A 16,484-nucleotide genomic window follows, 5' to 3' on the forward strand; every position below is an offset into this window, starting at 1 on the left:
AGTCCAGTTCAAGTGTTCAGCAGTCTGAACACACAGGCCTATAATAAACATTTACCGGTAGGACTATCCCATGCTTTTTAGATTGTTAGAGGTTAATCTCACTCAATAGTGTTTGTCCGGCGATTCCTTCAGAGCACAAGCAGTCCCACAGAAGACCCGTCTCTTCTCCTCTCCTTTCTCATCCTCTTCGCAGAATATCTTCTTTCACAAAAGTGCAGCAAGCCTCTAAACGCAGAGCAGAGTCCACTTACCTGCATTCTCTCAGAGACCCTGCCAGCTGCCAGGGCCCAGAAACAGAGAACCCAGCCAAACCCTCCAGACTTCTTCACACATTCCAAACATTCGCCTCTGAAAGATATCACAATCGGGAAATCGCTCATATGAGCCGCATTACTCCATACATGTTTCAGATAATGCTAAATAATGCGTGAAGAGGAATGCGCAAATGAAAGGTTGGTTGGCTTAGATAAAAAGCCCCTTTTGGAAAGAAAAATATGGGACGTAATTCCAGGCGTGCTTAGTGTTATTAAATATGTTAAGAGAGGAAATGCGTTCTCTTTTACTCCAGGACATCGCTGGCAGGCCGCCAGGCCAGAAGAGCACATGGTGAGACAAAGAAAATACCTAGGCCTATGTCTGGTTTTAGGCCTAATGATGATCAAAATATTGACATTAGATTCAATGTCCAAGGTATTTCCAGCTGTGTCTACTCTGCCCCCCCCCCTCTTATATTGACCACCCCAGGACTCACATTACTCTCCTTGAGTCCTCTTCTCTCTCATGTCTCCTGTGGTCCTTGTGGCTTCAAATACTGAAAATGGATAATGGTATTCATCTTGCCATGACCAGGCAGAGCCCGGGGAGAGAACAGGACACACACACACCAGCACACTGACCTCACTCAAGTGGAAAACCACAAGGCATGTCAAGTGAAAATGGAGTCTCATTATAGAATGCACCAATGTAAGATGCTCCGGATAAGAGCATCTTCTAAATGACTAAAATGTCAATTCAAGCTATTTCACCACACAAAATATATTGTATGTATATATTTTATGTAAAACGGTTAGTAGTCAAGGAATCCCTTCCTAAAAAAAATTGTACAACTAAACTTTTCATTATCAGTTGAGAAAAGGTCTAAAGCAGCAAGAAAATGATTGGATAGTTGAAGGACGTAGTTTATTATTGATCAGGAAGTAAGCAGGTGTGGTGCATAGTGTACTGTACATTTAAAGACATGGAATCAGTTTCCATGTGTGAGGTCTATACTTTTGTTTCAAAGAATATTTGTTTAAGACTACCAGGAAACACCGTGACCCTGATTTAGCCCACTGCAGTCAAATGTTAAATATGATTGCACCTTTTCCATAAAGACAGAATGATGATGCAGAATGTTTTCTTGACGCTCGCTAGACTATAGCCGCTTAATAACCACCAATCAAACACAACATATATGCACTTTAAAATAGTGCACAACATTCAGTGTATTCCATATCCTTGGTAATAGTTACAGAATAGGAAGACATGTTGAGTTTAGGGAACATTTTACAGGACTGATTGATAGACACATAGGAAGATACGGCTGAATTGGCTGTGTTGGGTTTTCATCACATTGCTAGAGCGGTAGTGGAGGCAGTTGGAGCCCTGTTGATGCTCAAGGAGTGATGTGAGACGTCAGCAGAGGAGGCTTGGATGAATATGGGGATTGGGAGCAACATCTCCACCCTGGACAGACCAGAGGGACTACTGTATGAGTATTGCCTTCACTTCAGGAGTGAACTAAGAGGGATGTTTCTGTTGGGAAAAGGTTCTGTGTGACCAGTGGGTGGGATTTCAGGGTCTCTGTGAATGTTCCAATTGGTCAGGACTCAGGAGTGTCCGAAGGGGGCCTCTGTGTTGAGGGGCCTCTGGACGATGACAGCATTAGCTAGGTCCGCCTGCTCCAGACTTAGCTCCTCCTCCCGGAGCTCGCGGAAAGGAAGTGAGGTGGTCAAGATGAAAGGTGAGCCGTTCCTCTGACAGCGCTGGACATAGTCGTGAACGTCACTAATCCTGAGGAGGACACAACACAGAGATGAGCTCACACATACAGACGCATAGAGGGAATCATGCAGGCACACAAAATTAGAATTGGCAAACAATTCTGTGAATTCAGAAATGTGTTAAATAAATACTAATGATCACTTATTAGCAAACTGTGTCTCGGAACAACATAACAGGAAAATAGTCAAGTATTTCCCCTACAAAACATCTACACACCATTGCTCTCTATACCAGTGGTTCCCAAACGGTGGGGCGCAATTTCGAAATTGGGTTGTGCATCATTAGTTTTCCTCCTGTCATGTAAGTCAATGCATACCATAGAGAGCCATTTATAACTTGTCAGAAAATGTCCAGAACAACGAGCCCACATCAGCTAACGTTTTTTAGCCCATAGATTTTGTTACGTTTGAGTCACTGAAATATAAATTGGATAAACATGAATTGCAAGAAATAAGCTTTAAAACATGCTAAATGTTCTCTAGGACAACACGAGGGGTGTGAACAGTTTGTGTCATGAACAGTGTGTGTGCCCATAGAAATAGGTGTGCTGCGTACCCACTCGCAAGGGTGAGCGCAGGATGTTCCCCAATGCTGGAAGGGAGGCCTGAGTGAAAAGGTTTGGGGAACCCCTGCTCTATACCACTATATATGCAACGTGTTTCAAGAAGCTAGGTGTATGTCACACATCACAACTTCAAACTAGAGGCATTTAAAGTTTGGAATCTATATTTTGTATGTGTTTCTTGTCAGAAATGCCATCTGTAAATATACACTACCGTTCAAAAGTTTGGGGTCACTTAGAAATGTCCTTGTTTTTGAAAGAAAAGCACATTTTCTGTCCATTAAAATAACATCAAATTGATCAGAAATACAGTGTAGACATGGTTAATGTTGTAAATAACTGTTGTAGCTGGAAACGGCTGATGTTTTATGGAATATCTACATATCTACATAGGCGTACAGAGGCCCATTATCAGCAACCATCACTCCTGTTCCAATGGCATGTTGTGTTAGCTCTAATCCAAGTTTATCATTTTAAAAGGCTATTTGATCATTAGAAAAACCTTTTGCAATTATGGTAGCACAGCTGAAAACTGTTGTTCTTTATTTACTAGAAAGCTAAAATGATGATAAAAGATACACAAAAACACATTATAGGCTATTGATGAGAACTTAGTATAATGGGCCAACACACTATGGCGCGTGTTACCCAAAATGGGGATTTAAAAGAGAGAAAAAGAGAAAGTACACGAGAGAAATATACATGTGGGTGCATTTGTCAGCTATGCTTATTTTAACCCTAGCCTTGCCCCAAACTGCCGCTCTTATGGGTCAGAATATAATGATGTAATTACGTGTGGGAGGTCTAAGATGGGAAGCTCCGCGTGGGTCGTTTAGGCTTCTCAATGACGCACTTCTCCGGCGCAACTATCTGGTCGTCCACACGATGTCAGTGTCCTTTTGGTCTGATTCCTCGCCCTTGCTCTGGGAGGGCTCTTCTGAGGGCAGACAGCTCTGTAGCTCAGAGCTCACAGCGTAGGAATGAAACAGTGTAGATACCACGATTCGATGGAGAGTGGAGGTTAGGTGGTCCGGCTTGAATTCACCCGCTTAGACACAGCTACTCATCAGTAGCTTGGGTAGAAAAATATTTCTTTGTCTTCAACCTTGGGTTGAGTTTTGGGTTCGTTGACTTTTTAGACCTCGGCTGCAGCTCGGGTCACAGTCTGATGTGTTAATTCTTCACCAGCATGTCTTATACCCTTGGGTCAGAAGTGGGCGTGACCGCCTTTAGGGCAATTCTCTGGACGCACCAAGTTAAGAGGCAAGGTCTAGATTTGACTCAAATCCAATTTTAGACAACTAACTTCACATTTCATCTTTACCAAAACATTCTCTTTGATTTGGACATTTTCCACACAACATACAATGTATAAACACCAAGCATATCCTAGGAAAACTCTTACAGTTACAATGTTTTCGTAATAACGTCATCTATTAACCTTTACTAACAAAACCAAAAAATGACATACATTTTCATATTCCATCTTCCATCTATCATCATGACCACCTTTGTGGCTGACGGAAACCGTTGTTCCAAAGTCCCTTTATTGCATGTTTAATGTTCTGAGGCTGATTCTCCATAGTGAGAGGGCACAGGAATGTTGTCTATGGCCCAAGATTTACCAGGGACGTGAGGGGTCATAAAACCCCCACATCTTCAGACCCCTAGATCTCTCCTCCTCTGTTGGGGTTGAGAGATAATCTGTAGGGTTGTGGTCTCCTGTAACCTGATCAGGACAGTCATGACAGACCCTTTGCTATGAAACTCTAAATTGAGCTCAGGTGCATCCTGTTTCCATTGATCATCCTTGAGCTGTTTATACAACTTGATTCCAGTCCACCTGTGGTAAATTCAACTGATTGGACATAACATATAAGGTCCCACAGTTGACAGTGCACGTCAGAGCAAAAACCAAGATATGAGGTCGAAGGAATTGTCCATAGAGCTCCAAGACAGAATTGTGACGAGGCACAGATATGAGGAAGGGTAACAAAAAATGTTCTGCAGCATTGAAGGTCCCCAAGAACACAGTGGCCTCCATCATTCTTAAATGGAAGAAGTTTGGAACCGACTAAGACACTTCCTAGAGCTGTCTGCCCAGCCAAACTGAGCAATCAGGGGAGAAGGGCCTTGGTCAGGGAGGTGACACCAAGAACCCGATGGTCACTGTGACAGAGCTCCTCTGTAGAGATGGGAGAACCTTCCAAAAGGACAACCTTCTCTGCAGCACTCCACCAATCAGGCCTTTATGGTAGTGTGGCTAAACAGAAGCCACTCCTCAGTAAAAGGCACATGACATCCTGCTTGGAGTTTGCCAAAAGTCACCTAAAGACTCTCGGACCATGAGAAACAAGATTCTCTGGTCTGATGAAACCAAGATTGAACTATTTTGCCTGAATGCCAAGTGTCATATCAAACATCTCCAAACCAAAAATCAAATCTAGAGTCGGCTTTCTATTTCGCAACAAAGCCTCCTTCACTCACGCCGCAAAACTGACTATCCTACCGATCCTCGACTTCGGCAATGTCATCTACAAAATAGCTTCCAATACTCTACTCAGCAAACTGGATATAGTTTATCACAGTGCCATCCGTTTTGTTACTAAAGCACCTTATACCACCCACCACTGCGACCTGTATGCTCTAGTCGGCTGGCCCTCGCTACATGTTCGTCGCCAGACCTACTGGGTCCAGGTCATCTACAAGTCTATGCTAGGTAAAGCTCCGCCTTATCTCAGTTCACTGGTCACGATGGCAACACCCACCCGTAGCACTCGCTAAGCAGGTGTATCTCACTGATCATCCCTAAAGCCAAAACCTAATTTGGCCGCCTTTCCTTCCAGTTCTCTGCTGCCTGCGACTGGAACAAATTGCAAAAATCTCTGAAGTTGGAGACTTATCTCCCTCACCAACTTTAAACATCTGCTATCTGAGCAGCTAACCGATCGCTGCAGCTGTACATAGTCCATCGGTAAATAGCCCACCCAATTGACCTACCTCATCCCCATACTGTTTTTATTTTAATTACTTTTCTGCTCTTTTGCACACCAGTATCTCTACCTGCACATGTTCATCTGATCATTTATCACTCCAGTGTTAATCTGCTAAATTGTCATTATTCCCTCCTATGGCCTATGTATTGCCTACCTCCTCATGCCTTTTGCACACAATGTATATACTATTTCTACTATGTTACTATGTTATTGACTTGTTTATTGTTTACTCCATGTGTAACTCTGTGTTGTTGTCTGTTCACACTGCTATGCGTTTATCTTGGCCAGGTCGCAGTTACAAATGAGAACTTGTTCTCAACTAGCCTACCTGGTTAAATAAAGGTGAAATATATATTTTTTTAAAGACTGGAAGAAACCTGGCACCACCCTTACGGTGAAGCATGGTGCTGGCAGCATCATCATGCTGTGGGGATGTTTTTCAGCGGCAGGGACTGGGAGACTAGTCAGGATCGAGGGAAAGATTAACGGAGCAGAGTACAGAGAGATCCTAGTTGACAACCTGCTCCAGAGCACTCAGGACCTTAGACTGGGGAGAAGGTTCACCTTCCAACAGGACAACGACCCTAAGCACACAGCCAAAACAACGCAGGAGTGGCTTCGGGACAAGTCTCTGAATGTCCTTGAGTGGCCCAGCCAGAGCCCAGACTTGAACCCGATCAAACATCTCTGGAGAGACCTGAAAATAGCTGTGCAGCAACGCTCCACCATCCAACCTGACAGAGCTTGAGACAATCTGTAAGTAGAATGGGAGAAACTCCCCAAATACAGGTGTGCCAAGCTTGTAGCGTCATAGCCAAGAAGACTCGAGGCTGTAATTGCTGCCAAAGGTGCTTCAACAAAGTACTGAGTAGTAATGGGTCTGAATACTTACTTAATGTGATATTTCAGTAGTTTTTTAAAATACATTTGCTAAATATTCTAAAAACCTGTTTTTGCTTTGACATTATGGGCTATTGTGTGTAAATTGATGAGGGAAAAAACTATTTAATCCATTTTAGAATGAGGCAGTAAGGTAACAAAATGCGGGAAAAGTCAAAGTGTCTAAATAATTTCTGAATGCACTGTATATAGTAAACAAGATCTCATATTGATATGAAGCCCCATAGGGAGCCCATACTTCTCTCCCTGTCTCGCTCAGCTAACCGTTACATAATAAATCATGCATATCAGTTATGCAATCCCTTTCTAGGGATCGTATAGATGTACACTGTCACATCAGGTTTTCTGCAGTCAGCAGGCCCGATGCAGCAGGAGACAGAACACATGAGATAGAAATAAAAATTGACATACCGGTATTTCTTCCCCTCACAACCAATATGGAACATTGACTTGAATTGGAGTGCCTGTTCTGGAAATTCTAATTATATGATATACAATTGAAGTCGGAGGTTTAAATACACTTAGGATGGAGACAAAAACTTGTTTTTCAACCACTCCACAAATTTCTTGTTAACAAACCATAGATTTGGCAAGTCGGTTAGGACATCTACTTTGTGCATGACACAAGTAATTTTTCCAACAATTGTTTACAGACAGATTATTTCACTAGCACAATTCCAGTGGGTCAGATGTTTACACTAAATTGACTGTGCCTTTAAACAGCTTGGAAAATTCCAGAAAATGATGTCATGGCTTTAGATGCTTCTGATAGGCTAATTGACATCATTTGAGTACCTGTGCATGTATTTCAAGGCCTACCTTCAAACTCAGTGCCTCTTTGTTTAACATCATGGGAAAATCAAAATAAATCAGCCAAGACCTCAGAAAAAAATGGGTTCATCCTTGGGAGCAATTTCCAAATGCCTGAAGGTACCACGTTCATCTGTACTAACAATAGTACGCAAGTATAAACACCATGGGACCACGCAGCCATCATACCGCCCAGGAAGGAGACGCGTTCTGTTTCTTAGAGATGAACGTACTTTGGTGCAAAAAGTGCAACTCAATCCCAGAACAACATTAAAGGACCTTGTGAAGATGCTGGAGGAAACAGTACCTATATCCACAGTAAAACGAGTCCTATATCCACATAACCTGAAAGGCCGCTCAGCAAGGAAGAAGACACTGCTCCAAAATTGTCATAAAAAAGCCAGACTACGGTTTGCAACTGCACATGGGGACAAAGATCGTACTTTTTGGAGAAATGTCCTCTGTTCGGATGAAACAAAAATAGAACTGTTTCGCCATAATGACCATTGTTATGTTTGGAGGAAAAAGGGGGTGGCTTGCAAGCTGAAGAACACCATCCCAACCGTGAAGCACAGGGGTGGCAGCATCATGTTGTGGGTGTGCTTTGCTGCAGGAGGGACTGGTGCACTTCACAAAATAGATGGCATCATGAGGCAGGAAAATTATGTGGATATATTGAAGCAACATCCCAAGACATCAGTTAAAGCTTGGTCACAAATGGGTCTTCCAAATGGACAATGACCCCAAGTATACTTCCAAAGTTGTGGCAAAATGGCTTAAGGACAACAAAGTCAAGGTATTGGAGTGGCCATCACAAAACACGGACCTCAATCCTATAGAAAATGTGTGGGCAGAGCTGAAAAAGTGTGTGCGAGCAAGGAGGCCTAGAAACCTGACTCAGTTACACCAGTTCTGTCAGGAGGAATGCGCCAACATTCACCCAACTTATTGTGGGAAGCATGTGGAAGGCTACCTGAAACGTTTGACCCAAGTTAAACAATTTAAAGGCAATGCTACCAAATAGTAATTGAGTGTATGTAAACTTATGACCCACCGGGAATGTGATGAAAGAAATAAAAGCTGAAATAAATCATTTTCTCGACTATTATTCTAACATTTCACATTCTTAAAATAAAGTGGTGATCCTAATTGACCTAAAACAGGGATTTTTACTAGGGTTAAATGTCAGGAATTGTGAAAAACTGAGTTTAAATGTACTTGGCTAAGGTGTATGTAAACATCTGACTCCAACTGTAACATGATGCCCTGTGCTAGGGGATAACATGGCCCATGTGCAGAGTCAGGCACGCTAGATCAAGCGAGGATGAATATGAACGATTATGTCATGGTCAGTAGGATAACCTTAAAAGACCTGGCTTATTCAGTGTACTGAGCTTATAAGAATCATGGATGCAAGGATCTACTGCTTCGGCAGGGCACTTTAGGACAGACACATTCCTATACAGTGAGTTCCTATACTGTTATAAAGGGAAAATTCACTCAAAACAAAAAATATCAAAATATAGTTTATTAGTTCACTGTTGATACAAACTTGACTGCTGACATGTTTTGCATGTCAGCAGTCAAGTTTTCAAGATATTGGACATTCAAGAAGCAAAGTTTCACTGACCACATCATCAGGATTTTGCATTTTGACAAAATATTGTTTTTGTGTGGATAGTATGAGGGGTTATATCAGTGTAATATCCACCTGTGTGATAGGTTGAACCTCTGCACCAGCCTCCTGCCGTCAGCCAACCAGATTTGCAGAGAGGTGACAGGGAGGCCGTGGTCCAGTGTTATCATGGGGATCGGGAGGAACTCCCCCTCCTCGTGCACCGATGGAGACCGGACCACTACTCTGGGAGCAACACTGAACACACACGCACACACAGTCAACTATTTGAAGATGTCACATGACAAAGCTTTGAAGATGTTTTAGTGTGACACCTAGTGCTATAATATAGCATGACACAACCACCAAGGAAATTGCAAGAACTTCTGACTGAGCCGTCTCACCTGCCCAGCCTTCTTGTCTGTCTGTCTGTCTGTCTGTCTGTCTGTCCGTCCGTCCGTCCGTCCGTCCGTCCGTCCGTCCGTCCGTCCGTCCGTCCGTCCGTCCGTCTGTCTGTCTGTCTCATTGCATGTCTCACCTGCCCAACCTGTATCCTGGCCCACTGAAGGGGTGAAAGGTCTTCTTCCTGGGAACATACGCCTCCTCTGTTAGATCCTCTACATTCACCTCCAGTTCCTCCTCCTCTGCCCTGCTCTCCAACTCCACAGGCAGCTCACTGGAACCGGACAGACAGGCATGTCAACCAACCAATCAATCAATACATTTTACAGAGAGAAGAACAAAACTGGTAGATAAATCAGCAAGGAAAGGGGAGGGGTGGATGGGAAAATCAGGAAAAAAGCGAAAGTATATATAGACGGGATATTTGTTCAATTAACCTAGTATATTAAAGTAAGAATAGTTGCCATACCCTCGTTTGATGGCTTCCAGGAAATCTTGGTTCTCCTGTACAGAGTAGCTCCTGAACTCCTCGTCATTCAGGGTGAAGCCATCCTTCCACAGTCTCACCACCACCTTCACCTTGAACATCCACCACCACAGGACAACCACAGACATCAACAGGATGAATGTGTATGAGTATTGATCATAACAATATAATAGGGTTGAGAGATACTGTAGACTCTAGATGCAGGAACTTCCTGTTTGTTTCCTGACCTTTGAGCCTCCAGAGGCAACATTGCTGATTTTCTCCACCTCATCCAGAAGATCCTCCACGGAGAAACTTCTTCTTATAGGAACCTCCTCTTCCTCGTTCTCTGTCCCATCACACCTGGAACAATTATGAAGGTAACTGATAAAAGTGACTTCCAAATGTGTAAGTCCTTGGGGGTTAGTTCTTTCACATCACTCACCAGGTATCATCTTTGTCACTCCCTCTTGTGTCAATGTCTTTCATGATGTGTTCTGCTGTTGTCCATCTGACAAAACACATCAGGGAAGAAAACTCTGACATGAAGAATATGCGATATCACTTGTTGTGATGCTTTTTAGACAGCAGTTGGAACAAATATATAATCAATATCATCATATCATTCCATAATTTTAAAAGGCACCATATACGCATGCTCAAGTGCCAAATCAGACTATTAACAATTTGTTTTGATAGATCACGACACAACAGTTCAATCGACTTAGCCATGCAATTGTAGGCTTAAATAAAACCACTGAAAGCCCGGATCTATTGAGAATGTAGGCCTACTATCTAGGCTACAAAATACCAAATAGTAGTTCCTGCCTGTGATTAATAGATCGAAATATTAGTTTGCACAATATATATTTATATCACCTTTATCAAATATCACACGGATTCACACACACATTTCAACATGCGACAGAATTACATAAGGCGCGTCTGGCAGACAACGTATTTTGCAACTGTGGTTCCCTGAAAATATATGCCTAAAATGCATCGCTCATCGAGTTGTGATTACATATTAGCGTTTGCACAGAAATAGGCTATACATATCATTGTTTTACCAGTTCGTGTTCTCGTCTTAATCATGGGCTGCTAGGCTACAGCCAAGTTTCTGATGAGCAATTTCTTTGACGTCAGCGCCGTCTCTGCGCTCCAGCTGCCGTAATGTTTTCACTAGAAGCTCACTTGAAGCGTTCACGTAATAGTCGAACCTAGAAAAGTCGCTTGCTAAATGGTTGTAGTTAAACATGTGCCGCGTTCAACCAGTTAGCACGTCGAAAATGTCCGAGATTCCTGGTTCCGGCTATCACGTGAACATGGCATCTGGTTTGGCCTCTGTGGTGCTGACTGAGCACAGCAGGTAGTGCTTTCTTTTGGTAGTAGTTTCAGACTGAAATAGACTATTTAATACTTTATAAACAAAAAATACTCTATGCCATACTGTAGGCTAATGGAGGTGTTTGTGATTCATGGTATTTTGTGCATAGTTAAAGAAATGCTTAGTATGATAGGAATATTCTCCGTTTTTTGTTAGACTTTTAGTTATTAGCTAGACCCATCCATCACACGTTCAACAAGAACAAAACAGATGGTCAGCTGCGTTGGCCAACACCGGTAGTATTCACCCTCTCTCTCACACACACACGATGCATAATGGTGTTGTTGTGTGGCCTATAAGCACAGTGAATCAGAGACACTTTCAGAATTTTAGCAATTTGCTTGATGAAAGAGTAGAACATTCTACTGATTCCCCGTGCAAAATAAACATTGCTAAACAGTCTGTTAAGAAATTACTACTAGTACTACAATGAACAATGAATCAGTTATTTGCATGTTCATCATTTCCGTCCAGTTGTGCTCTGGCTGCAAACCAAAACAACAGCTGCACGCGCGCACGTGGCTCGACTGTAAATTGCAGACAGCAGGAGACATTTATCATTTTATCAAGTGAAATATCACATTTAATCGAATAAACTCAGTAGTATCAGTTCATTATTCCTAAACGAGACAATTAAATAACCGTTACATTTTACAAGAAAATGTCCGTTATATTAGCTACAAGTAATTGGTTTAAAAACAGTAAAATACGAACGTTTTTGGAAAACTGAAATGACTTGACTTCAGTCAGATTAGATAGCTAGCCAGTTGTAGTAGGTGGCACCCCCCCCCCCCCAGGAAAAAAAATATATATCTGTGTGATACGCCTACATGCAACTATTTCAATTAAACGTTTGATCTATCCTCATCAAATAACAAAACTTTGGTATTTCTGAAGTCTAGTCCCTGGACTGACAAGCATTGCAAAGCGGAAGTGGTCCGCGAGCGAATTTTGCCAGGAGAACTAGCAAAAGAGAAATGGCGCTTCAATGCCGTGCTCACTGAAGCAGTCTACAGACGGATAGACAGACTAAACAAGTGCAAATAAACTGAAAAATCATGGTGAACACAAGAAAGAGCTCTCGGCATGAGCCGAGCACTCTCTTCATCTCGTCCAGGACCCGATCTTCCGCCAGGAATGAAGAACATGAAGAACATGTAAGCGGGTTATTTTCTCCACTGCCCGGCAAGCTATGCTAGTTAGCTTTGGCCTCAAGCCGGTTCTCATTACTTTTTTCTTTTTTTTAAAAGTGTACAATATTTGACACCAACATAATTTATTTTACGAATACAATGTGGCTTTGCATTCATTAATTAAAAAGCTTGCCATTAACACGAACGGCATTGCTTGACTGATAGCTTGCAGGTTAGCGCGTTGCTAGCTCCAAGTTGAGTTCCCTTTGTGTTGCCCCTGCTACAGTCTACCGCACTGGCCCACTGACTGGCAGGAAAGACTGCTAGCTAGCATGTCTTGGTGTGTACTCGACAGCTTAAAACAAAGAGACACGGGGCAGTTGACGTGTTGAACGTTATCGATAAGCATGTTGTATAGCTAACCGTGTTTATCGCTATATGTAAAGAAATGACAGGCTATTGCTAGCTAGCTTGTTGTGGGGGAAGGGACCTCAAAGGGAACCCTTGTGATTCACAACAGTTGACGTTAGCTCGCTTTATTTAGCTAGCTAGCTTGAAGTTGAACTCGCTGAACTTTTTTGTTTGTAAAAAAAAACTTGAAGTGAACAACTATACGGGCTACTGTTGACTTAATATTAAGGGGGTTTAGTTTATTGCAGGTTAAAATAGTATGCTAAAGATTAAAGTGTTAATGTCGGATTTGAAGCATTATGTCACAACAATAACGATCCAAAATGTAAACAATGATGTACCAACGTATACGTAAATGTAGCCAAGATGTAGCCAAGATGTTGTGAATACAATTAATATTTTAATATTTGCTTACCCTCTTGAGTGTTTTACTGATTTATTGTCCATTTGAAACTTAACGTTAGTTACTCTGTCATGATAATCGAAATATGTCTTCAATTGTGCAACAGGTTGTTCGGTGTTGAATAAATTTAAACTTTCCAGTTTGACTCACTAGGTTTGAGATTATATCGGAATATAGTCTACAGGCCGGCAGATGGCGATATTGAGTCATTCCATGTTACCGTCCAATTGACTATACTGTCCTATCCCATGTGGACGCTTTGTACATAAAACATTCTCCATTCAGGCTACAAAGGTGTCGATTTCCTGCTTAACTGTAATGGCGAGAAGGTGAAAAATTTGTGTTTTTTAAAAATGAAACAGCATTTTCCTCCTCCATGCTTTGTGGCTAATGCTACTTCCTGACATTGTGTACAGCATTCGGACCAAGTGTAAACAACAGACTGCTACAACCTGATTGGCTGAACACCATACACAACAACGGGACTAGCATTTAGCCACTAGAAGGGTGGTGGAAAATTGAGTTTCCTAAAGTATGCATATTTTCCCTGTTTTCCCACCTTCTTGCCATTAAATCTAGTTTAAGGAGCCTGAATGTAGAATGTTTTAAGTACGAAACGGCTGCATGGATTCCCATTGGACAATAAGATGAAACAACTTAATATTGATAAGATGAAACGGCTTTTGGGCTAACCTTGAAAATATGCACTGTACTGTTAATTTATTTTAAATGAAGGAAATTATTCTTTAAATTAAATTCAGTTTATTATCGCCATTTGACAACAAAAACCAGGACAAACAGATCTGGAGCCAGGATAGTGGTTCCAGTCCTTTTATAGGTGCCCCATTTTTCTTGTATGGCTGCAGTTCATTCTCACCTCAATAACAGTGACAGAGTTTTGACAGATAAGTATTCACAGGAGCGCAGACACAAGACAGGCTGGGAGGAACAGTGAGAGAGAGAGCAAGTGTGAATGGAATGCTGAGTGAAAGATTGAACAGAACACCGTCCTTACGTACAGTCATTGATGTGTGATGCACATTTCTCCTTGTCTCATCTGGGTGATAGTCAGACTAGTCTCCCTGTAGGCTGCTAGCAGTGGTATGTGGCATCAGACAGGCTATTGTGTTGTATCAATAAGGAAGGGAGACTTACAGACTAAAGGACATACAAGTACCAAGGACATGGCATCTTTATCCTCTTCAGTGGGGTATGGTTCAGTAGGCCTGGGAATTTGCAGGGACCTCAGGATACAATATTATCCAAGTCATTTTATTTGTCACATGCTTTGTAAACAACAAGTTTAGACGAACAGTGAAATGCTTACTTAAAGGGCACTTCCCAACAATGCAGAGGAAAAAAGGAATTAGTCCAAAATGAGGAATGATAATTTGGCTGTATACACGGGGTACCAGTAATAAGTAGGGGTGCAAATTAATTGAGGTTGATATGTACAGTTGAAGTCAGAAGTTTACATACACCTTAGCCAAATACATTTAAACTCAGTTTTTCACAATTCCTGACATTTAATCCTAGTAAAAATTCCCTGTCTTAGGTCAGTTAGGATCACCACTTTATTTTAAAATGTGAAATGTCAGAATAATAGTAGAGTGATTTATTCAAGCTTTTATTTCTTTCATCACATTCCCAGTGGGTCAGAAGTTTACATACACTCAATTAGTATTTGGTAGCATTGCCTTTTTAAATGGTTTAACTTGGGTGAAATGTTTCAGGTTTCCTTCCACAAGCTTCCCACAATAAGTTGGGTGAATGTTGGCCCATTCCTCCTGACAGAGCTGGTGTAATGGATTCAGGTTTACAGGCCTCCTTGCTCGCACATGCCTTTTCAGTTCTGCCCACATATTTTCTATAGGATTGAGGTCAGGCTTTGTGATGGCCACCCCAATACCTTGACTTTGTTGTCCTTAAGCCATTTTGCCACAACTTTGGAAGTATGCTTGGGATCATTGTACATTTGGAAGACCCATTTGTGACCAAGCTTTAACTTCCTGACTGATGTCTTGGGATGTTGCTTCAATATATCCACATAATTTTCCTGCCTCATGATGCCATTTATTTTCTCAAGTGCAGCAGTCCCTCCTGCAGCAAAGCACCCCCACAACATGATGCTGCCACCCCTGTGCTTCACGGTTGGGATGGTGTTCTTCGGCTTGCAAGCCTCCCCCTTTTTCCTCCAAACATAATGATGGTCATTATGGCCAAACAGTTCTATTTTTGTTTCATCAGACCAGCGGACATTTCTCCAAAAAGTATGATCTTTGTCCCCATGTGCAGTTGCAAACCGTAGTCTGTCTTTTTTATGGCGGTTTTGGAGCAGTGTCTTCTTCCTTGCTGAGCGGCGTTTCAGGTTAAGTTGATATAGGACTCGTTTTACTGTGGATATCGATACTTTTGTACCGGTTTCCTCCAGCATCTTCACAAGGTCATTTGTTGCTGTTCTGGGATTGATTTGCACTTTTCGCACCAACGTACGTTCATTTCTTGGAGCCAGAATGCATCTGGTATGACGGCTGTGTCCTCCCATGGTATTTATACTATACGTACTATTGTTTGTACAGATGAACGTGGTACCTTCAGGAGTTTGGAAATTGCTCCCAAGGATGAACCAGACTTGTGGAGGCCAGAATTTTTTTTCTGAGGTCTTGGCAGATTTCTTTTGATTTTTCCCATGATGTCAAGCAAAGAGGCACTGAGTTTGAAGGTAGGCCTTGAAATACATCCACAGGTACACCTCCAATTGACTCCAATTATATCATTTTCTGGAATTTTCCAAGGTGTTTAAAGGCACAGTCAACTTAGTGTATGTAAACTTCTGACCCACTGGAATTGTGATACAGTGAATAATAACTGAAATAATCTGTCTAAACAATTGTTGGAAAAATGACTTGTGTCATGCACAAAGTACATGTCCTAACCGACTTGCCAAAACTAGAGTGGAGTGGTTGAAAAACAAGTTTTAATGACTCCAACCTAAGTGTATGTAAACTTCCGCTTTCAACTGTACATATAGGTAGGGATAAAGTGACTAGGCAATGGAATAGATAATAAATAGTAACGGCAGCGTAAGTGATGAGTCGAGATTAGTGCAAAAAGGTTCATTGCAGATATTCCAGGTAGCTACTGGTTAAGTAGTTTGCAGTCTTATAGCTTGGCGGTAGAAGTGGTTCAGGGTCCTGTTGGTCCCAGAATTGGTGTGTCGGTACCACTTGTTGTGTGGTAGCAGAGAGAACAGTCTATGATGGATGGAGTCTAGGATGGAGTCTTCGACAATTTTTTTGTGCCTTCCTCTGACACTGCCTGGTATAGATGTCCTGGATGGCAGAGCTTGGCCCCAG

The 16,484-nt window shown here is 42.0% G+C and overlaps 2 protein-coding genes across 6 annotated transcripts in view; one reads left to right on the plus strand and one right to left on the minus strand.

Moving 5' to 3' along the window:
- Positions 1 to 1,157: 1,157 nt before the first annotated feature.
- ubxn2a (UBX domain protein 2A) lies at positions 1,158 to 13,263 on the minus strand. 2 transcript variants are annotated; one of them, XM_020454926.2, is made up of 7 exons: positions 13,141 to 13,263; positions 10,240 to 10,305; positions 10,043 to 10,157; positions 9,798 to 9,907; positions 9,465 to 9,602; positions 9,023 to 9,184; positions 1,158 to 2,052 (listed from the first exon to the last, which is right to left on the minus strand). In XM_020454926.2, the coding sequence occupies exons 1-7, from the start codon at positions 13,170 to 13,172 to the stop codon at positions 1,869 to 1,871; spliced, it is 807 nt and encodes a 268-aa protein (XP_020310515.1). In that variant the 5' UTR covers positions 13,173 to 13,263; the 3' UTR covers positions 1,158 to 1,868. The 2 variants fall into 2 exon arrangements, with proteins under 2 accessions (XP_020310515.1, XP_020310517.1); XM_020454928.2 differs by lacking the exon at positions 13,141 to 13,263 and adding an exon at positions 10,865 to 11,185.
- Positions 12,057 to 16,484, plus strand: part of atad2b (ATPase family AAA domain containing 2B) — a 129,858-nt gene continuing 125,430 nt past the window's right edge. For 2 of the 4 annotated variants that reach the window (XM_031800745.1, XM_031800746.1), the window contains exon 1: positions 12,057 to 12,338. In XM_031800745.1, coding sequence (XP_031656605.1) covers positions 12,240 to 12,338 — 99 coding nt within the window. In that variant the 5' untranslated portion in view covers positions 12,057 to 12,239. The remainder of the gene's footprint in view (positions 12,339 to 16,484) is intronic. The other 2 variants (XM_020454923.2, XM_020454925.2) reach the window with 1 other exon arrangement.

Source organism: Oncorhynchus kisutch, linkage group LG21, assembly GCF_002021735.2.
Source record: "Oncorhynchus kisutch isolate 150728-3 linkage group LG21, Okis_V2, whole genome shotgun sequence".
NCBI classification, from domain to species: domain Eukaryota; kingdom Metazoa; phylum Chordata; class Actinopteri; order Salmoniformes; family Salmonidae; genus Oncorhynchus; species Oncorhynchus kisutch.

What these genes read in the sequence shown, in the direction of transcription:
- ubxn2a (XM_020454926.2), bottom strand. Translation starts at nt 13,172, where the DNA reads ATGGACAATAAATCAGTAAAACACTCAAGAGG. An exon ending in AGTGACAAAGATGATACCTG is followed by an intron (nt 10,158 to 10,239) that starts GTGAGTGATGTG and finishes TAATTGTTCCAG; the next exon opens with GTGTGATGGGACAGAGAACG. An exon ending in AGGTTCAACCTATCACACAG is followed by an intron (nt 2,053 to 9,022) that starts GTGGATATTACA and finishes TGTCCTCCTCAG; the next exon opens with GATTAGTGACGTTCACGACT.